Source organism: Erigeron canadensis, chromosome 3 (assembly GCF_010389155.1).
Source record: "Erigeron canadensis isolate Cc75 chromosome 3, C_canadensis_v1, whole genome shotgun sequence".
Classification (NCBI taxonomy): domain Eukaryota; kingdom Viridiplantae; phylum Streptophyta; class Magnoliopsida; order Asterales; family Asteraceae; genus Erigeron; species Erigeron canadensis.
The window spans coordinates 31419881-31443502 of record NC_057763.1 but is presented as its reverse complement, the minus strand read 5'-3'; the positions used below and the strand labels follow the sequence as shown (position 1 = coordinate 31443502).

Below are 23622 nucleotides of genomic sequence, written 5' to 3'. Positions count from 1 at the left end.
ATCTTTTCTTTTTTTTAAATCTCCATAACTGTGAAAAGTTATTATTTTTCCAAGATCATGAGTTTTATTTGATTTAGAATTGAATCTCTCTTGAAATGTTCTACATTTTAACTAAATCGGCTAATTCACCAAAGCAATTGCTCACACAATATATATATCCGTTATATATAATTATAAACCCCCAGATGTACTATAATAATAAAAAAACCATTAATTATCAAAAAATAATACTCGTAATAAAGATAAATAATGATGAAGGGAAAAAAATGTATTAAAAAAAAATTGAAAGTCAATTAGATTATTAACATATAATAATATAATAAATATAGATATAAGAAAAAAAATGATGTTTTATTGCTTATGGAAATAATATTTGGTACTGTCTACGTGAGGAATGGAAAGGATAAATGGAAGTGATAATAGTACCACAATAAGTGATACATTTAACACACATAAGCAACAATGACTTGTACTATATGTTGAAAAACTTATATTTTATGATAAATTAATAAAAAGAAAATGTTACATTTATCATTTCCCATATATAAATACGTATGTTAGTAAATATAGGTACAAGAGTAATGGCGGCATAGTCTCTGTGTATCAATGAGTCACTCAAAAATATAAAACCCGCACGCTTCAAATTAATAACAAGCTTACATGTCATATGTAAGACTCGTCCTTGAGCTTTAGCTCAATTGTTGAATGACTATCCCTATTTGCATAAGGTATTGAGTTCAATCCTTGGAGAAGTTATAGGAATTAAGTCATTTTATGAAGGCTTGACTTGGTTATACCCAGGTTCAAATATGAGAGGGCAGGGTTTACCCCTATTAATCGTCCTGTCTTCGGGCGGATTAGTAGGGGTCCCCCATAGGGTATTTGAAATAGGCATTTCTACTTCGAGTGAGCTCTCTAGTGCGGACCCAGTTAAAACAGTGTATGTTAGACCTCTCACTGTCGAATCGCGAAACAAAATTTTCAATGAAATTCACCTTTCAAAATAATACTTAAGACCCGCATGTCTAATTTTTCCAAAGCCCAATTATACCCATTGAATGAAATGAGTTACCCAATTAAACCCAAATTAATTCATGTGGGTATGGATTGCCAGACATAGCCTCAACCAATTCACTTAAGTGGTGATGGCAAAAAGCAATAACAAGTTATCCGTGTAATGGAACTAAATGAAACGGTAATAATGATGGTTAGACGTGAAATGTAAATAGCGATTGTTGATGATGATGGCAACGGTTAACAAAATTAGTATATTACAAATATTTAAAAAGATGATGCCATTGTAAGCATGTGATATCATTGGAATATATCGCTTATTTATAAATAACATATATCGCTTAGGTTTAGGTATATATAAATTCAAGTTTGCGTATTTTTAATAACGATATTCTTGCTTGCATTTTATAATTGTGGTGTATTACTAGGTAACAATAAAATTAGTACAAGGTAAAATAATAATAATAATAATAATAATAACTTAACAGAAAGTTTAAATTTAAAGGTTGACATGTTTTGTAAATAAAATAAATTGTAGGAAATAAGATAAAACACAATTTTTTAATCTCAGCTTACAAGTATAACCAAATTTGCGAGCTACTACAGAAATGACAAGATGACCAAAAAAAAAACACTAAAAGTTCTATGATCCAAATTATTTTATTATCCGAATTAAGACAAAGATTTATGTTAAGAATGTTCATTGCATGTGTCACATAAGAGAGCAAAAGACAACTAGGTTAAGGTCCAATAATTAACATCATTGTCCCCTCTCCAAATTCTCATACATAATTGCCAATTAGTATGGCGACGGGATTATCATTAAGTTAAGGCCTTTGGTACTTTAATTAGATGTTAGTTGTTTGAATCGGTTTATTTAAGTTTGAAAGGTTTACAAACCAATTCGAAAATCCATACCAAGTTCATATTTGAACTCTTAATTGAATTTGATTACCTTTCAAAAAAAAAAAAAAGGAATTTGATTAAAGCATTTTCACCCTAATCAAATATGAAGTCCAAATAAAAATTAAGAAAGAACATTCGTATTGTTAAATTTGTGTATATCAAATAGGGCTGTGATCATTTGAAAACTATAATTTTGGTGGAAACTAGAAAATTGGTCAAAAAACACTGTGATCTGAATTTAACACAATGTGTTTGATTTTTTTAATAAAAAAAAAACATTGTGTTAAGTTCATATCACAGTGTGTTTGAACAATTTTCTGATTTTCATGCACTATCAAAAACACACTGTGATTTAAAACTTAACACAATGTGTTTCTAGATTACTTAATAAAAACACATTGTGTTTTGAAAAGACACAGTTAAAACACATCGTGTTAAATTCATATCACAGTGTGTTTGGTCAGTTTTATAGTTTTCACATAAATTTTAGTTTTCAAATGACCATTTCACATATCAAATATTGAAAGTACAATTAAGAGGTCAAATAAAACTGATAATTAGCGTACAAAACTAAAAGAGTGTTATTATCTTTTATTTAGGGAAATGAACTACTTGTAGTTATTCACAACAATACATGCATTGTACAATTGTATATTGTGCTATAAAATACAATTGTTGTAGATGACTAATAACTGATGTAGATATATCACTCTCCCTTTATTTACGGGAAAAAAACAATTTTGTTAAATCACTAGGAAGGTGTAGTGAAGAAAAATTCATTTTGTACGGAATATCGATGATAAGACGTGTAAAATATCAATGAAAATATCGATGAAAATAAGACAATCAATATAATCTATGTTAAGACGTGTAAAATATCGATGAAAATAAGACAAATGAAATGAAACGAAGGCACAGGGTAACACCACCAGACAAAAGTCAACCCGACCAAGGCATTTGCAGTGACGTCGCCGCTAATACTCTGACACTGACAGGGGATCCGCTATTTTCTCTGTCAGATTTACCATTACGGACATAGGGGCACGCAGTATTAGCGACGATGTCGCTGCTAATACTACCTGGTCGGGTTTGACTTTTTTTAGCCTGGTGGACTTACGCTTCTCGCTGTCAAAATAAAACATGGACCTTGGACCATAAAAATGAAATATGATTTGAACAAATCCTGTGATCAACTCCTATTTTATATAGGTATTTATTTTATATTTTATATATATGCGGTCAAATCAGATTTTTTGATAAATCGAGTTGTGAAGTGACTAAAAGGACAAGAATTTTATTTATTACTCGTATATATTTTGATTTGATGATGATGATGTGCATCAATTATTGGTCTCTGACTAGGGAGAAAAGACACTTATACCCTCAAACACGCCGGAAAAAAAAATTCAAAAAAGGAGAGACGATTAGACGAAGTGGGGATTCTGGTGGAGAAGAGTGGAGCCCATTGACAGCAAGATCTAGGCCCATATATCATGTTAAGATAGATTGAGACGTCAACATCATGATTATGGGTCCCACTGCTAACCTATTTTACTTCGGTTTATAACCAATTACATTTACAAACCGTACCTCACATGCCTTGAAACCGGATACAAACAAAAACCACAACCTGGGCCACCTCCTACTACTACGTACTATTCATCAACTACTACATAGGGATGAAAAACAACCCGAAAAACCTTGTCGAAAATCAATACCGATAAGAATCTGGTTTCAATATCGATTTATATGCATACAATACAATACAATTTTTATTTTATTTTTACATTAATTATGCAAATATACAAAAAATTATAAATGGTACTAGTTAAAAAACGGAACACAAACGAATCTACATAAAAATGAACGCAAAATATATTTTTAACATCGTATGCTTCTGTTTATTGATTTGTGTTTTTTACCTTATGAGCACAAAAAACTTATTTTCTTAACAAAACAGATCTTCATATGTTTTTATCCATTGATCATTTGTTGAATTTTTTGTACGGATGCTACAAATTTCGAGTCTTACGATGTAACTAGGAACTGTTGTCAAGAAATTTGTAAAACCACGAAAACCGGTGTCTAAGACACCGGTCTTTAGTTTTTTTGAGCAAACCCGGTAACTCAAACACCGGTTTTGAGTTTTTTTTGGAGCTAAGTCGTTTACTACAACACCGGTCTTATTCACGTGGCAAGCAAAGTCGGTCTCCTAGACACCGATTTTTAATATTTTCACCGGTCTTATTCACGTGTCTAAGACACCGATTTTAATTGGAGAAGAAGAAGATTGGCATCCAAGATTCCGGTTTTAATTGGAAAATAATGAAGACCGGTGTCTTAGACACCGGCTTTTTTTTTGCGATGCCACGTTCACGTAAACCGGTGTCTTGAAAATACCGGCTTTGCCTTCTTCCTGCCAAGATTGGAGTTTAAGTCACCGGATTTAATCGAAAAAGCTTAAGACCGGTGTCTAAGACACCGGTTTTCGTATGTTTACAAATTCAAAAATAAATGTTCGTAGTTACACCATATGACTTGAAAATTGTCGTGTCCGTACAAAAAATTCATCATTTGTTATGTTACACTTAAATGAATGAACACAATCACATACTTTTTTCTTTAAAAATTTGTCTTTGACCATTTGTTCAACTAAACTTGAAGAAAACATATAAACGGATTTGTGTATAACAAAATGTTTCATGTTTGTATCATTCTGTTACATACAGCTACAGGTAAGATTGTATTAAACCATTGGTTAAAATATGGATGGTATGTGTGGTAATTCCACTTAGGAAACAAAAAAAATGATTAATCCTCTTAATAAATTAGTTAAAAATTTTTCTAATTTTTATATGAGGACATGTGAAAAAATTAAAGGGTGAGATTAAGAAAGAGAATTAATGGTATCTATATGTCACAAGCTAAAGTTATTAAGAAAATTTTTAAGCTAGTTTTTTAGGAAGATAAATCATTTAAAAAAAAAAAAAAAGTTGTTATGGCATTGGGTAAATAGTTGTTGTTTGAGGTCATAAAAGGTGGACATGTATACAGTAAAGGTACAATAGTAGGGTGGGAAATTAGAGGGTCCATTCTCTATTCTACCCCCAGCTATCAATTTCTCTGGAAATACCATGTCCTGGGTCAGGACTTTGGTTTGCTTTTACTTCGGATTTTGACATCTATCATCCACCAAGGTCATTCCCATGAGTTACAAAGCAATGAAATTTATTTTATTTCTTTTAGAAATGCAAACAATGATCGAGCCATTGCACGTTGAGGTATATCCCTTTTTTTTTAAAGACATCGACGAATAAATAACTAACCTACACAGTTCGATTCCTGACAATGCCTTATAAGGTTTGCTCCTTATATGTTAGATGATTTATATCATAAATCAAAAAAAGCTAATGTATAGTGTTTTACAAATTAAATCTACAACTTACTCAGTTCGATTCCTTACAACACTCTATAAGCTAATATCTTGTTTTTAGATAAACATATCTTAAATATTTTAATTAAAGTATTTCAATGTTATAAATGTTTTCTGTAAGATGACATTTTGACATGTTTTATTTTTATTATATGTGTCATGACAATTACTAAAAACAGTTTTGATAAATTTGATAATGATAAGATTACCTTTAAAATCTTAACATATTTACATTGAGTTTTATTTATTTTTAGTTGATTAATTTTGTGTTTATAAGATAGAACGATTGATTAAGATATATATTAGCTATTATTTTATTAGTTATATATATAAACTACTGGTATTTTGATTTATTATATTGAAGATATTGGTTAAAAGGTTTAAATTTGTGATTAAAAATTAAAAAACATAAAGTAATATGAAAACTGAAAAACAAAAGGCAAATTGAGGAAATCAAAAATTGTAATTTGTTAATAAGTTATTAGAGCTTTTAATATGTAAGAATATAACATGTCGTGAAAATATGAAATAAAAAGAATTAAACGAAAGTTCTGCACTAATTAGAACTTATGTTGATAGTTAGATGATAATTTTGATATTCTCTTGTTCCAGAAAAAAAAAATGATAACTTTGATAGATTGATTTTGTCAATTGTTATAAGATATATTTAGGTAAAAGATATTAAAGTGATAAATAGTTTTGGTGTAATATTGTTGACCTTGTTTTTCTTCTTTATATAATAAGTTTTTTTTGTGAGTCTGAGAGCTTAGATTTAAAAAGACTTTAGGTTTGAGTCTAAAGGAACAAGTTTTTCTATAATATGTTGTTGTGTCTTTTGACGGATTATTAGATGAGTTTTCTAACTATTGAGTATCAGGCGAGAAGACTCATAGCTTTTACCCGGTTAAGACAACATAATTCAGACTCTCTATTGTGGTATTTGATTCACATCTATAAAAAAATATAAATATTTTTCTCAGATTTGAATTATGATCTTTTTTTGAAAAATATATTTTTGTAATCATCTAAGCTAAAACTAAAATGGCTTTTTACGAAGTATTTAATTGCTAACAATCATCATTTAGTTGACCGAAAATATATTTAAAAAAATTAGAAAAATAACCACACGTTTTTATTCTTTTGAACATGAAAAAAATGCATCTAGCCAAATTATTATTATTGTTGTTGTTGTTGGTGGTGGTGGTGAAACTAAAACCCTTTAGCTACATTTTAAAGTTTAAAGTTTAAACGATTGCTTCTTTTTCGAGTGAGAAAACATCTTCGTTTTCTTTCTTTCACTCTTTCTATGTGTTTGATGGATTGCCAAATTATGTAGGCCTAATTATGTACTGGACTGGAGGCCTGGCGCCAGTGCCGAGCCCAAAGTTTCAACCAAATCATATTTCTAAGCCCAGGATTATTTATTTTCTCGATAGAAAATACGAACTTCCTATCACAATAAAATCTTAATCTTAATCTTAATCTTATAATAATAATAATAATAATCTATACTATAAAACAGTTGAACTAATGACTTATTAACCAATATGTCTACAAATAATAATAGAAAAATTATTATGGCATGTGCCATGTGGAATGACTACAATAAACAATTCTATCAATATGTCTCAGCTAATAATGACAGTGACGAACGTGTGATTATTGTACTACAACTTGCAAAGTATAACACTTGGAACCATTTAACTTCAAAATTATAAGCTTTTATGACTTCGATGTATAAAGATATAATATTGATAATATCGTAAACCACGTGTCCAGTGTTGGACACGGGTCTAAAATCTAGTTAATAAGTACAAATTTACAATATAATGTTTTTTTGAATGATCAATTGGGATTGAATCTGAGAGTGATGGGCGATCTTTCACATCCACGAAGGACCTAAACAAGAAATTCAAGGAAAAACCTCCACAAACTTAGCATTTTAAAAAGTTAGAACCCAAAATTTATGGGTAAAAACTAGAGAAACCTAATCACAATTTACAGACATATGTGCCTCAAAACATTCTGATCCATAGATAATAAATATATGTTAAGAAGATTCTCTTAAACCAAACAATTGAAAGTAAGAAATGACATAGATATCTAACTCATAAACTTATTGCTCCATTCATTTTAATACATTTTTGACGAAAATACAACTCATTTTGACAATTTTTCGATAATAAGGTGTTTTTTGAAAGGTTAATTTCGCTTGAAACTTTGTGTTGCGATTTCACAACGAGAGGTTTAGTATACGTTGTCTTAACCGGGTCCACGCTTGAGAACTCTCTCAAAGTAGAAATGCCTATTTTAAATACCGAATAGGATAAAATTCCCTACTAATCTGACCGAAAGCACGACGATTAATAGGGGTACTCCCCCCACCCCCATACTTGAACCTGGATATACCCAAGCCAACCCTCATAGAAAGGACTACCTATATCTCAAAGTTGACTGAATGAAGATTCGAACCTGAGACCTATAAGTCACCAACAAAATTCCAAACTACTACACTAACTCATAGGCGGTACCACACGAGGGGCAAAGAGGGTAATTGCCCCCCTCAAAATTTAGATTTTGTCATGTATTTTTAAATTTTTCATCGATTTTAAAAATTTTCTTATAGGTTTTTAACATTTTGACCTCTTTTATATTTATATTTCATGGATTTTCTAATTTTGACCCCTCTGAGATTTTTTTCTGGTACCGTATCTGCACTAACTCATCATTGATCAACAATAAGGTGACGGTATTAGGATCCTTCAAGGTTCATTACTTCATTGTGACATTTTCTTCAACGTCACTGTTTTATTAAATACTATCAATTACACCCTAAACTTAATCATGTACATACCTTAAAAAATATATATATCAATATGACTCAACAAAGAGGGCATAAGGTGTTGAATACGGAGTGATAATAATAAAGAACTCAATGGAGGTAACAAGATTTTTAATCAATACTAGTATAATGTCCGTGTAATGCAACAAGAGTTAATTTTTTATATTTATATAATTTTTTTTGGTACTTGTTTAATAGTTGAAAAAAGAATTACAGTATTAATCAAACTAGTATATCCGTGACATCTGATAATTTTTTTTGATAATGATTTAATAGAGATGCAAACAATGTAAACTTTTACGTTACTCTATGTATTTCACATTAAGAAAAGGTCTTTATCATACAACATTATCTGGTGAAATCACTAGTCCATTTTGAGTGCTTGAAATTGAACTTTTACACAGATACATAAGACTATCCGTATTAGTTTAGGATATTCATTTAACAAACATCTTAATCACTGTGTCACGTTAGATTTTCATCCATCCTTCTCACAAATACCTTTTACCCACAATAATAATATAACCATCCTTCTTACAGACAACCAAATAATTTCCTAACTAATTTTTGCCAAACCAATTCAACATCGATACAATTTTTGTCATATCATTCTTTGCAACCTTCTTGTTGTGGATGGTGTAACTTTTTGAATCCACCAATTCTCCTATTTAAACCCCTTTTCCAAATCATAAACACACAACCCCCTCCCCCTCCACCCCCACAGACAGACGCAAGCCATGAATTCATCACTTCTAAAAACATCACCTTTCATCCATTACCCTCTTTTCCCATCTTCAAGAATCTCAAAACATAACAAATTTCCCCCATCTTTTTATTATCAAAATAGGACTGCTCAGTGGGGGACCTCGGTTATCCAAATTTCAAATTCCAAGATTTTCAACACAAGTGTTTATCCAAAGAAACCCATTGATATTGAAGCTCAAAATGAAGAACCCTCCAAGGATTTGTTAAAAAGATTTTATCTTGATAAGTTTAAGGGTGTAATTAGATGTGGATTAATTATGGGGTTGTTCGTTTTGGGGCTAATTAGATGTCAAAATGTTTTGGCAATGGAAAGTGGTAGTGTTTTTGCGCAAAAGATGAAGGCTTTTTGGAATGGGGGAAAGTTTTCGCAGGTTCTTCAGGTTTTTAGAGAGCAAGGTTTAATATTGGCTGGACTTTTGGGATTGTCTGCTTTCTTTTCCATGGCTGAGACTTCAATTACCACTCTTTCACCTTGGAAGGTATATAAATATATCTGCTTGTATGCATATGTATATGTATGTGTAAGTTGTTTTTATGGTACTTATGGTTGGATTTTTTTTAGGTGTGTTTGGCATTGTGTTTTGGAAGTGAATAATGATTAGTTGATGTTGATTAATCATATAGGAATTCTCTTACAGTGTGTTGTTAAGTTATTTCTAATAGAGAAAGGAAAGGAGTAGGAAGGAAAAAAGATAAAAATTGCATTTTTAAGTTTTAGAGGGTGTGGAAAAGAAATGAGAGGAAAGGATGAGTGGAGAAAGTTGTTAGTTGTATATGTTCCACTTTTTTTCTGCCCATTTTTGTGATGATTGGGAAGGATTTGAAAAGATAACTATCACATTAGATGGATAATGACATGCTTATCCCATTTTGTAAATATAATAAATATTTTTTTTTCTTTTACTCTCAATTCTATCCCTCTCATTTCTTTTCCACCTATTTTAAACTCAACAATAGAGCATTAAGGAATTACATGTAAAATGACTCCTAGATAATAAGATAAAAAGGGAATGAGTTTTGTTGCACCTATGTCTAAACTTTGACACTATAAAACTTGAGATAATCAGAATCAGTTTCAGTATACCCAAACAGTAGAAACTGACTGATTATCTGTGACTTGAAAATGCAGTACTCAGATAAAATATACCAAATGCCATGCCAAGGACTAGCAAGTAACCATTTGTATTAGTATCATCATCAAATAGATAAGATCGTATAGTAAAACCAACTTCAAGCCCTACAAAACCTAATTCCGGGAGCCACCTTCGTGGACTGCCCGGATATTTGAACATATCCCATAAGCCCCTTGAACTCCTTCCCTGTTTGCTTACTAAGGCGATACCTTGACAGTCTCTCTTGGTGATGATCTCTGCACTACCCCTTGGAATAAGCTCATATCGATTGAAGTTAACATTCACCACCTGGTGTTTTAACTTGATAGACTTCCTACCAGAACTAACTTGGATCTAACGTGTCATTGATTTACACTCTACTTGTTACCCAACTGCGAAGAAGATGCTGACACAGACTTCCACATTCTTCTCGTCTGCCACACTGTTTGAAAAGGAACAAGATCAAGTTAGGCTTCTTCACTTTCACTGCATAGCTGTGGCACTTCCAAGATTTGTCACCTCCTCAAAATCTGGTGGAAGTTTGGCCCATTAATGGATGGTCTTCTTTCTTGGGCTGTAACCTCTTTGCTCAGAACTACTGCCTCTTGCTTGTTCAATGCCTCAATCAATACGGCATTTGGATTCTGTGGTGGAATCGTAACCAGTATGCTTTGAAAACACTAATACTAAGTCCGAAAAGCTGATAGATACTGTAAAGACTCTATTCTAAAATGGGATTAGTGTTAGAAGGAAATCTTGCAATTTGAATTGGGTGGACTGGTCTTTTGCTCCTACTGCCACTTTAGACACTTCATAACCCTTTTTGGGCTCTAGCATCTTGCTAGACCAATGATACACACACACACACACACGCATACTAACAGATCTTATAGTAAAAAGGAAAAAAAAAATGAACTTATCTCTTTGAGTTGCACACTGAATAGTCAGATGATACTCTCAAAACTCCACTTAAGTTGTTAGTGATTATTGTGTATGATACTATATAGGCTTTTGTTTGTAGATAAGAGAGCTGGCTGAAAAAGAAGGAGAAAATGGTGTGTTCAAGCTGCTTCGTACAGATATCACTCGTTTTCTCACTACCATTCTCATTGGCACAACGTACATTCTATGATTCTATCTATTTATTCAAAAACAATTCTTAATTTAAACAAGATTTTACTATATGGAATAATATTTTTGGCTTGCACTACATTGTCCAGCGTTGTCAACATTGGAGCCACTGCACTTTTCACTGAGGCAGCAACAACGGTTTTTGGCGAAGCTGGTGTTGGTGCAGCAACGGGTGTTATGACGGTAAGTGCCTAAAAATTAATACTATGGAACGAATCTTTGCAGCAAAGGTTGTTGTGACGGTATAGCGAACCTGGTGTTGGTGCAACAATGGGTGTTTATGTAATTGTATACATATGATTTGATCAGAAAAAACTAAATTGTTCAGTGTGTCATTTCAGGTGGTTGTTTTACTTCTGACTGAAATCACTCCCAAAAGTATAGCTGTTCATAATGCTACTGCGGTTGCTAGGGCTGTGGTAGGCATTGTTTTATTTATTACAATACTAGATATAATTTTTATCTTTAGTCGAAACAACTATGCATACAACTTTACTTGACAACTTCCGCGTTTATGTATTAAGTATTATCACGTATCAACCTAATCCGTGTCTTAAATAATACATAGGTCCGTCCAGTTGCATGGCTATCTTTGGTTCTATATCCGGTGGGAAGAGTTGTAACTTTTCTATCAATGGGAATGCTTAAAATTCTTGGCTTGAAAGGAAAAAGGCAAGTTCATAATATATGGAGTTGATTTCATTGCATATCCTTATTTGATCATTTTGTCTATTATAATTTGCATCAGTGAACCATCTGTGACTGAAGATGAACTCAAGTTGATGTTGAGGGTTGCTGAGCTAAGTGGAGCCATTGAGGAAGAAGAGCAGGTATGCATAAATTTTGTGTTATATCTTGTCGATTCTTGTTGCACTGTACTTAAGTACGCAACTGAAATATAGGTTCGGGTCAAAATAGGCAAGTTTTGGTTCGGGTCAAAATGAGTTTGATTGACCTTGAGTACCTTTTTCTAAACTTAGATAAAAATTTTTGAAGTAAGTATTGAGTCAAATATGATTAAAAAGTTTGTATTGCTATAATGACAATACAAATGATTTAGGAGGTTATATACATAAATTATACATGTTGGGTGACTTTTGACCTATTTTGTTGCAAGCTTTTTATTGCTTTATTTAGATGGTTTACCAATTAACGATAAAACATTACCTGAATTGACCCATTCATGGGCTCCTCTACCAAATGTATAGACAACTGCTTTTTTCCTTCATTTCAGGATATGATTGAGAATGTGTTGGAGATAAAAGACACTCATGTGAAGGAGGTTATGACCCCTCTTGTAGATGTAGTTGCAGTTGATGTCGGTGCAACATTAGTTGATTTTCATCACTTGTGGGTGACACATCAATATTCTAGGTATATTTGAGTGCTGATAGTAATATTCCAAAACCCAATTGGTCCTGTTGTCATTTTACAAAAAAATTTCTTAATTGTACTTGTAGGGTACCAGTATTTGAGCAGCGAATCGATAACATCGTGGGTATAGCTTATGCAATGGATTTGCTGGAGCTTGTTAGAAAGGTTTGATTTTTAACATTTAAGCATTTTGTATGTTGGCTTTTTGGGTTAGATTTACATGTACTTTGAATTTTGAAGGGAGACATGCTAGAAAGTGCAGTGGTAGGAGATATTGCTCACAAGCCTGCATATTTTATTCCTGGTAAGACTTGATATTTACTTGATAGATGAACATGATCCTCAAGTAACCAAAATGTTTTTGCAGACTCAATGTTAGTCTGGAATCTTTTGAGGGAATTCCGCATCAGGAAGGTCCACATGGCAGTTGTTCTTAATGAATATGGAGGAACTGTGGGAGTATGTTATGGACTTGATGCTACAATATTATGTTCACATGTATAGTTTTAACAGCTTAAAGTCAAGGACTTACTTTTGATTTTGTTTGTCAATGATCAGATTGTAACGCTGGAAGATCTAGTAGAGGAAATTGTTGGTGAAATCTTTGATGAGAATGACTCAAAGGTAACTTTTAAGATTTCATGAAACTTACTCAATCCATGTAATCATCCATATAATATTGACGGCTTACAGGAAGAAATCGAGAGAAAAACTGGAAATATAGTGAAGCGAGCTGAGGGAGTCTTTGATGTTGATGCAAATACATCAATATACCAGCTCTGTGAAGATCTAGATATCGTATTGCCAGAGGTATTGACCCTTTTAAATAGTTTCCTATTTTAATTGTCTATCTGTTCTATATATAATTTTTTTTTGTCTATGTGTACTTAATTGTATATTGCATGCAGGATCATCAATACGAAACAGTTTCAGGTTTTATTTGTGAAGCATTTGGATATATACCAAGAACAGGTGAAAGTATTAAAGTATTTTTGAAGAAAGCAAAAGAAGATGATGATGACAATGACGAGAGAAAACAAGAAACCAAGGGCTATGAACAGAAAGATACGTCTCAAACATTCAAGCTCGGGGTAAATTTAACAGCCAAGCCATTAATTTTCTGAAAATATGGTTGTAAAACAATATAAAAACCGAATCTTGGTATGTCCTTGCTGCAGATATTGGCAGGAAATTGTAGAAAAGTTAGTACTGTGAGATTCGAAAGAATAAACAATAATTCAGGAAAAGAAATCAAAGAAGCTGTCCGAATAGTGCCCAGATTTTGGAAAAAGAAATGGAAAAATGATGAAAGCTCAGGCAGTGGCGATGATGAGCCTAAGATCACCTTCTCCTCTGAGCGCATCTTATTGGAAGATAAACAATGATCAAGGTATCAACTTTTGCACTTATTCTCTTATAAGTTACATTAAAAAAAAAAACTAAAAAAGTTAAAAAAAAAAAAGAAGATGACCAAAAAGTTGCGAAAAGGAAAACAGAAGCTTTTCTACAAACGAAGGGAGGTGTCGACTTCATTCGAATTTGCTGACCAAAAGTCCTTGAATGGTGGCTCTTTTGCAGGTTTTCGAGGTTTTGCTTTCTCTGTGTGTAAGTTCAGTCCAAGAGAGAGAGAATCTTGAAAACATGCTCTTGTTGAGGCTGTAGTTGTGCTGTGTAAGTTCATCTCAGGGTGCATCAACAAGGTCACTTGTGGCTCATACCGATTTGTTTGACTCAATGATTCAGGCCCGGGAAACAATTTTAAAAGCTCCATCTCTTGTCTCTTCTCCCTCATTTTCTGCAGCTGCCTGAATCTTTCTTGCAGGAGAGCTATAGATGAAGCACTACCATCACCACCACTTGCTGCCATTGAGTTGCCACCTTGCCTTCCCATATAATGAAGAGCCAATATTAATACTAATGTTTTTTGTATGTGGGGGTATTTTGAGATTCTTGCACAGGTGTGTCTTATATTCTAACATAAGTGTATTTAGTATTGATATTTAAGAGAATGAGCCACCGTTTGTTGATTTGGTGTGACGTCATTGGGGTCTAGAATCGGCATGCCGAGCACAAGATCCAAGGGGAAAGGAGATGTGCGAAGGCAAAAGGACTTTTTGAAGGAGAGAAAAGGTGAGAATGTGAGTCCAAAGACCATTTGGAAGGTTGCATTTGTGAGAATATAAGGTTAGGTTTGATGCTGTGGTCAGGTTTTGTATTTCTCGAATGCTTTTAAAAGCTTTGTAAAATATGCATGTATGTTTCGTCTCTTCTTTATGTAGTTTCTGCATTTCCTTTTGGCACGAAATTCCATTGTTCATGTTAGCCGCACCTTTGTAAAAGTATCCATCTAATATTGTTAACCGTATAGTTTTATTTTTTTTCAATTAAAAACAATAATATTTTATTTCAAATGGGACATATAACCGTTTTCTTTTTATAAATTTTTTAAACCATTTTATGGATATAGATAGAAATTCATATCATTCATTTTGTATATACTTCATTCCAAAAATGGTTAAAAATACATTCACTACAACATAAATATACACATTCATACATCTATTTTATTCATCACACTTCACACTACAAGTCTACAACTACTAAAAGTATATAGCGTGAATGGATCCAAACCCCGATTAAGAGAAGCCCATAAAAGTTCAACAAAGCAAAGAGCACCAAGAACAGTGTAGAGTAGGGGTGTTCATCGAACTGTGAAACCGGTTAATCCGGACCAAATTGCAATATTTAGATTGGTTTGGGCGGATTGAACTGTTAAAGTCTGGTCTGGTGGTTTAAGTTTTAAAAAACTAGACTACACATAATTTAAACTCTACATAATTAATTTTAGATATACAATGCATTTAAAGTTATAAATTAAGATATAATAATGATTTTTAAAAATAAAATTACACTACAATAACTAAATAAAAACATTTGATAAAAAACAAGATACAATTGTTGGAACCACGTTAGTATGACCGTCACTGATCATCTATCATTCCTGATATGATAATTGACGATAACTGAAATCTCTATGTCTAGTAAATATATAATGGGTTTATTTACTCTTAGAGACGTAGTATAGGGTTTCTCATTAGGTGATAATTAAGAAGACTAATGGTACACACATTAAACACCAAAGAGGTTTAAAGTGTAAATACTCTCCTTATATATAGAGTCATTAACCCTAAGTTAAGGTTAATCCAAACACATATTAAACCCTAATTTTTATGTGTGTATTCCTCTCAAATTCGTGCATCAAGTTACAGCCGAATTACTCATCCCATAATTACTCTATCACCTTGTTATGGGAACCCGAAATCAATAGCAATTATGTTTTATGTTCTTACAGGTTCCACAGGATGATCTGAGATGTTACTCGAATCGAATCATGTTTATTCCAACAACAATCACTAAAAAAAAACAAATTATTGGTATCTAGTTATTGAGTTGCCAAACAAGCTCGTAAGACTATTCTGATTTCTGAAGTTGCGATTTTGGGGTGTTTGTTGAAATGAAACAATTTATACAATCAACTTACTAAATACTTCGTAAAGCTCTTTGTCGAAATCCGAAGAACACATTTTAATAAGTTGGCATTCGTGAATGTTGAAAGTGTTGGTACGTATTGTGCTTATGAAATGTTTTAGGTCGGTACTTGGTAGCATATCTATAGTGTCATTTCGGTATTATACTAATGTTTATTGCTAAAAGTGTGAAACATAATAATAAAAATCAGTGGCGGAGCCTATCTATATCGCTTCTAGTTTTGTCTCAGAGTTTTTTTAAATTTTTTTATATTAGTCTTCAACTTAAGATATTTCAAGCCCTTTAAAAATCCAAAAAAGAATCATTAATGTAAAATAATTGTTGGCCCCAATTTTCCGGTGACAACCAAATAGTTTACAGTTGAAGTTGTCAAAACATTTGTGTACTTGATAAACAAAGGGTAGAAACAGTGACAATAATGCCTTTCAATTTGTCTTTTTCACTGTTAACACCCTTCCAGATAATGATGTATCCATCTTATATAATAAGTCTATATATCGTTATTAGTTTGTCCCCTGGATTATTTTTTAATGTTCCCAAAATCCCACCTTCTAATTTCTAATACATTAATTAATGGTGCAGCAAGTTTTATAATGTTTTTTCCGTCATAAATTCTTCAATATATTAATTTGTGAAAATAACTTGAGTGACTCAATGTTTTATGCGGAGTAATATATAATTTGAAACAACTTTTTAAGTTCATAAAAGTGACCAACGAATTCGCAACTCGATTTCAAAATAACTCAGTGTTTGAATTTTAATTGCAACTCGAATTTCCAAATTCCCAACTTACTTTTCGAACTTGCAACTCGATTATTGAATTCACAACTCAAATTTAATTAGTATTAATAGGCTTACGTAAGACATTAAGCTAAGAAAAAATATATATATGTGCAGTATATGTATGGCCATTATAACATATTATAAGGTATTATGTGCTTACTTAGACCATACGTACGTACCATGCACTTATTATTTTATTGGTAGTTTTTTTTTTAAATTCAATTTTATCATCTCTTTTGAAGACCCAACATGATCAACTCATGTTGAACTAACTTAAAACATCATGATTCGATTTCATATCAACATATATCATGTTTCATGTGTTGATCGACGTGAACACATGTAAACTAACTAACTAAATAAAATTGTTTAAAAATTTTATATTGTTAACTTTTATTTTCCTAGCACGGACACTTTCTCTCTATTATTTTCCGTTATATATTGCATGTAAATTTATGTACAATATATATTCTCAAGGTATCATTTCTTGTTACAATAATGTTTATATTTGTACATCATAATTGAAGAGTTTTGATAGTGATAATGTGAATGACTAATAACATATTACGGCATGTATAGATTATGATGCTCTTATCTCAAATAACCACTTTTTAAATTACTAACCATGAACTCATGAAGTAGTTATGGGTATGAAAATTGAAAACTCGTAATTATAAGCATTCTAGTCCAGTCCAAAGAACCCATCAATGTGGCCATGTGGGTCAGACATAAGTTAGTTGTAGATTATAAAACAGGTCTTGCACCAGCTAGACCCAAATTGGGTCCAAAACGTAAGACGAACAGAAGGCCATTTAATTAGTTAGTGGGCTTTACTAATAGTAATATATATGTTATACCTTTTATCATGCATATAGACAATCGTCACCAAGTTAGTCTAGTGGTCGGTCTTGATATTTTTGAAAAATGTAACGGTTTCAAACCTTCAGTTAAACATCTTTTAATAATTAACACTTTAAGCCTTTATCTTTTTAAATATTCTACTGTTACCTTTATATCAACCTATACCATTTGAGACTTAACACCGTCACCACCAGAAATAATACCATTACCGACAATACTAGACCGCCGTACCCACTACCGCCGCCGCATTACGCGGGTACCATGCTCGTATATATTAACTCATATGACCTCTAAAAAGTAAGTTTATTACGGTATATAAACAATTGGCAATTATTTCTTTCATAAATTTAATTTGTTGGGGTTAACTTGTTGAAGGTATGTGGAAATACTACAACGTTCTAAACACGAAATATCTAATGGGTCAAGCTAACTTCAAACGAGGCCACTACTATTCACACCCACCAAGGTTTTGTATAAACTTCACCTTGTTTCAATGTTCATCTTTTACTTAAACCAAATATATATAAAAGATTAAAAAGATAAACAATGTTATATGTACATGCAGTTTTAAAAAGTATAGTCAATTGCGTTTTTTTTTTAAATAGTTGTAACCAAATACTTGTAATATATTTTTCTTTATTCTTTTTGCAAAAAAAAAAAGAAAGAAACTGCTCAGTGCCGCCTTCTGCGGGTTTTGAGCCCCAATACCTCAATGGTGTATGGGGGAGGTTAAGATGTAGGCAAACCTTACCCCTACCTAAGTAGAGAGGCTGCTTCCAGTTTCCACCTAAATGATAGAAAAGACCCTCCAACCTTTGCATGGGATGAGAATCGAACCCATGACCTCTGTTTCCAGAGGCCAGAGTGTTTATCACTGATCCACCCATGATGCTCATAAAAAAGAAGATTTCATAAATATTTCGAACTAAAGAATTACTCCTTCCATCCCAATTTAAATGTCTAAATTTGTTTTGCTGAGTCTTTTTTCTAACTTTGACCGTAAATATTTTTGTTTGTATAATATAATACCCAATGAAACAATGGACGATTAAAGTTGCGAAATAAAGACTTCAAAAGTTAAAATATGACATTTAAATTGGGACGAAGGGAGCACAAAATTCGAAGAGATTACCTAAAAAGGAATAATCTGATAAGGAAGGAATCATCTAAGTTTTTCTAAGCAATGCTAGCAAGTAAAGTAAATGTGTTTAGCAATTGTAGATGAAGGTTGCTTCGGCAATCGGCTCAGACGTACAAGAAGTCAGGAAATGTGTGTGTTTTGACGTATAACGACTCTTAAGCCAGTCCAAATAATTCTAAACTTAGATTGATTTAAGAGCTTTTGAAAGTTCTTAGATGTTATAATGCATAACTCGTGGTTCACGGCCCCCCTTGAATATATTTACAACAAAATAACGTAACCGTCTCAATAAAACAATTGGTACTTCGTAACGTGGCTCCCCGAATTTTCTAGTGTTAATCAAAGCTTTTGAGCTATAAAAAAGATAACTCGATATTTACTGGGTTTCTTTTAAGCGGGGCTTGTGCCTTGTAGCTAGGTCTGGAGCTAGAGTTTAAAAATGAGCTAAAATTGTTGGGACGCGAGGAGGGTATGACCTTTTTTTCTTCCAATCTTTATAAGCGTTTTTTTTTCCCAATCTTTATAAGCTTTTAGTTTAAAGAAACTAGATTTTAGACCCGTGTCCGACACTGGACACGGGGTTTACAATATTATGAATATATATTAGATCTTCATATATTTAATTCATAAAAACTTATAATTTGGAAGATATACGGTTCTAAGTGATATACTTTGCAAGTTGTAGTACAATAACCACATGTTCGTCACAGTCATTATTAACTGATACACATTGATGAGCTGTTTGTAATAGTCATTCCACAAGGCACATGCTACAATAATTTCTCTATTATATAATTAATTTTTTGAAACCAATTGTACCCATAATGTGATATTATTATGAAAGATTATTATGAATTAAAATATAAACATACTTGTGATCCCGTATTTGACATTCAAGTATACGTGTTTGATCATACCATAACATGAATATGTTTATTTTCAACCACTTTCCAATGATAATTAGATAACAATTATGATTGTTTTCATATTGTTTGATAACAATTAGGACTTTTGATTTGAGTGACAATTGTAACTTTAAAAAATTAAATAAATATACTTTTTGTAACGTTTTTAAAAAATTTAAGAAAAACTTATCAAATTGATGGCTAAAAATAAATATAATTTAAGTATTTAGGGTTAAAAAGTGTAATATATTGATGAAAAACAAAAAAAAGTGTAAGTTAATGAGACTTTTTCTACAAATTAATATAAATACCAATATAATAATATATTTGGATAATGATTATTGGGATTTCTAATTTATAGTTAATCTAAATGATGACATAAGCGAGAGTCAATTTGATACAATTGAGCGATTTGATTGTTAATAAGTCATTAGTTCAACTGTCTTATAGTATATATTAAGATTAAGATAATACTAAAGTTAAAATTGTACAAATACTACTAAAATCTTAATATATTTACAATAAATTTAATTTATTTTTATATAATTAATTTTATATATATGAAAGAACATATTATTGGATATATATTAGCTATTATTTTATTGGATAAATATTAGCTATTATTTTATCGGATATATATAAGCTATTATTATTTATTTATTATATTAAAACTATTGGGTAAAAAGTGTAAATTTGTTATGGAAAACAAAAAAGTGTAAATTAAAGTCAAAATTGAAAAAAAAAAAAGTCAACATTAAGAAATCGAGAGTTGTGATTGATCGATAAGTTATTAGAGGAACTGTGTTAGTATAATAAAAGATTTAAGAGTTTTTGAAAGTCTGTTAGTACTAAGATTTTCTTTTTTCAATGCCAATATGCCATAATTGGACAAAGCTATCGCTTGAAGTTTTTAAAACCCTGTTGTCAAACTCAAACATATTTAAAATTGTAAGGTTAACAAATCTATAATCCATTTAACAAACATAAATCTGTTTTAATATACTAAATCTAAATTTACCCGCGTGATGCGGCGGACCATAGGAAAAAAAACGTTTGTTAAGTCGCAGTACCGTGTTTGTACATGAATGTATGATTCAACTTAAGTGTTTCTTAGTCCGGCTGAAAGTGCAAACCGCCTTTGTTGTTTTAGAGTGAACGTTTTTTATGTTGATTGATTATTAAATTCGAAAATGCATGTGTGTGTTTTTAGTATACTATGTGAGCAACTTCAGAGAAGGGAAGAGACACGCGTACGAATTTTTTTTAAGGGTATTTTTTGGAATTTCAGGGATAAAATGTTTGATGGTAGTATAGATTAAAAGGGTAAATTAGAGATTTTAAAGATAGAATGTTAAATTTTAGAGGGGTAGTTTGTTTATATAGATAGTATAAATAGATTATATGATATTATATTACTAATCATTGTTTATAAGTTAGCAGTTGATTATTTAAGGGCTCATTGTTCTAATTAAATAGAGCTACATGATCGATTAATTTAAAAATATAAAATATAAGATGCACCCTTACGTGCTATCCTCTAATGAGTTCAATAATATTAGGGAACGAATAGTATGATTTGGTGGAGTTGTTAAGAAATCATAATGAGATAAGTTAACATTATGTAGCTTTTTGTTCTAAGTTATTAATGATTATTTTAGTTAAGTATTTGTGTTATATTTTCTAAAATGTGTGTACGTATCAATGTCGTATGAACCGGAATTAGGTTGTCATGTTGTAGAATGAATGGTCATTTTTGCTCTTAATAATTAACAACTTCGTAAGCCTCTTGATGAACACTCAAAAGAACATACATAAATTAAGTGTTGTTTTTTATTTTATTTTTCTTTTACATTAAGAAGTAATATAATATATTCATTTAATAAGAGATTATTTTAAACAAACAAATATCATCAAATATTGTTCTATAAGCATAATTACTTTTTACAATGTATACGTACAGTATTAATAAGGCCTCTCGTAGTAACACTTGGACGAGCTCGTCCAAGTGGTCTTCCTCCTTGTCATATTATGACATTAATGCTACCGTCTTCGTCTACCTCGTCCAAGTGAAGGTCATTCGAAATTAAGAACGGGCTAGACAAACGTGTGTGGGGCTGGGGGAGCGTGCTTCGTTCGTTTAAAAAAATTACTTTTAAACATAAATTTATATATAACGGCCAGTATTATACATATATTTATATATCTATATAAAGACCATCATTTTACAACAATCAATAAAAAAACAACACATCATTTCACATTACATACTATCATTCTAACATTTTCATGTCAAACAATCAAACATATTAACCACCATGTCGAGCTCAGACGACGATGAATCGCGTTCATATATAAGTAAATATACGAATCCCGACTTGTTCCAAACGTTTGCTAATTTCTTAAAAAATGAAGAACAAGAAGAGGTCGAATCCTCAAGGGTGCCAAAAATACCACGAAGAACCATACGCAGAAATCACGTCGAAGCTGCACATCGTTTGTTTTCTCATTACTTTGCTCCACAACCGGTCTTCCCAACTGATTATTTTCGAAGGCGTTTTCGAATGCCCAAGGATATGTTTATCCGCATATGTAGAGATATTTACAACTTTAATGGCGTGCAACCATTACCGGATCACTTTCAATATTTCCAACTTACTCCATCCGATTGCGTTGGTCGACCAGGGTTCAACATCTTCCAAAAATGTACTTCCGCCATACGACAATTGGCGTACGGTTGTCATGGCGACCAACTAGATGAGTACTTGGAAATGGCAGAATCAATTTCATATTTGTGTTTAACAAACTTTTGCAAGTGCATTATTCAATTGTATAATGAACAGTACTTGAGAAGACCGACTCAACAAGATGTGGAGCGCATAATTGCTAGGCATTTGGAGGTACATGGTTTCCCGGGCATGCTTGGAAGCATAGATTGTATGCATTGGGGTTGGAGGAACTATCCAGTGGCATGGCAAGGACATTACACACGGGGAGATAAAGGACACCCGACGTTTATGCTCGAAGTTGCTGCTTCGTATGATTTGTGGTTGTGGCATGCGTACTTTGGTCTTGCAGGTTCAAACAATGATATCAACGTCCTAAACGAGTCAGATTTGTTCGATCAGTTGCTGGAGAACAAGGCTCCTCAGCTCGATTTTACTGTGAATGGTGAACAATTTACAAAAGTCTTTTAAATATCCCATGGATCTGAAGACCACGAAGTTCAAGCGTTACGAAGAAGCTGCAAGAAAGGACGTCAAACAGGCATTTGGAGTTCTTCAAGATCGTTGGGGAATCATTGAGAGACACGCACGTCCGTACAAGGTCAATAAAATTAAACGCATCATGTACTGTTGTGTGATCTTACACAACATGATCGTTGAAAATAACGGCCATGCAATATCTCCAATTGATTTGGAGTTGTTGAACAACGTAGGTTCGCAACCACCACGTTCATGGAATCAAAGGCTGGCAACACAAATGAGGATGATGGGTGACTTACGTTCATGTTCTTGTTTTTATTTTTAATCTTAACTATTAGTATTTTGAATTTTATTTTGAATTTTAAATATGTAATGTTTAATTTTAATTTATTTATGTAATGTAATGTTTAATTTATATGTGGTGTTTTTATTTTTATAAAGGTTTTTATTAATTTTAGATAAAGAAATTTATTAATATTTGGGTTAAAATAAAATAGAATAAAAAATTATAGGAAAAAGTCTTAATGTTAGGGGTAGTTCTTAAATTGGAACATGCTGACGTGACATTTAGGAAGAAGTGAGAAAAAGATTTAGGAAGAGACT

The 23622-nt window shown here is 32.0% G+C and overlaps 2 protein-coding genes across 3 annotated transcripts; both read left to right on the top strand.

The window, feature by feature from the left end:
- The first annotated feature begins 8883 nt into the window (after positions 1 to 8883).
- LOC122592611 (putative DUF21 domain-containing protein At3g13070, chloroplastic) lies at positions 8884 to 14882 on the top strand. 2 transcript variants are annotated; one of them, XR_006322740.1, is made up of 16 exons: positions 8884 to 9439; positions 11094 to 11191; positions 11293 to 11386; positions 11545 to 11622; positions 11772 to 11875; positions 11952 to 12033; positions 12438 to 12577; positions 12664 to 12742; positions 12818 to 12881; positions 12945 to 13036; positions 13136 to 13201; positions 13271 to 13387; positions 13486 to 13668; positions 13756 to 13967; positions 14156 to 14535; positions 14631 to 14882. XR_006322740.1 is itself a non-coding variant. In XM_043764887.1 (15 exons), the coding sequence occupies exons 1-14, from the start codon at positions 8933 to 8935 to the stop codon at positions 13960 to 13962; spliced, it is 1911 nt and encodes a 636-aa protein (XP_043620822.1). In that variant the 5' UTR covers positions 8884 to 8932; the 3' UTR covers positions 13963 to 13967; positions 14156 to 14882. The 2 variants fall into 2 exon arrangements, 1 of the variants encoding a protein (XP_043620822.1); XM_043764887.1 differs by having other exon boundaries at positions 14156 to 14882.
- Positions 14883 to 22131: 7249 nt separating this feature from the next.
- Positions 22132 to 23010, top strand: LOC122591912. Its single transcript, XM_043764136.1, has one exon. The coding sequence runs from the start codon at positions 22132 to 22134 to the stop codon at positions 23008 to 23010; it is 879 nt and encodes a 292-aa protein (XP_043620071.1).
- The last annotated feature ends 612 nt before the right edge of the window (positions 23011 to 23622 follow it).

Coding starts and splice junctions, on each gene's coding strand:
- LOC122592611 (XM_043764887.1), top strand. CDS start 8,933: ATGAATTCATCACTTCTAAAAACATCACCTTTCATCCATTACCCTCTT. Junction 11,623..11,771: donor CTGCGGTTGCTAGGGCTGTG/GTAGGCATTGTT, acceptor AATAATACATAG/GTCCGTCCAGTTGCATGGCT. Junction 13,037..13,135: donor AATATGGAGGAACTGTGGGA/GTATGTTATGGA, acceptor GTCAATGATCAG/ATTGTAACGCTGGAAGATCT.
- LOC122591912 (XM_043764136.1), top strand. CDS start 22,132: ATGTCGAGCTCAGACGACGATGAATCGCGTTCATATATAAGTAAATAT.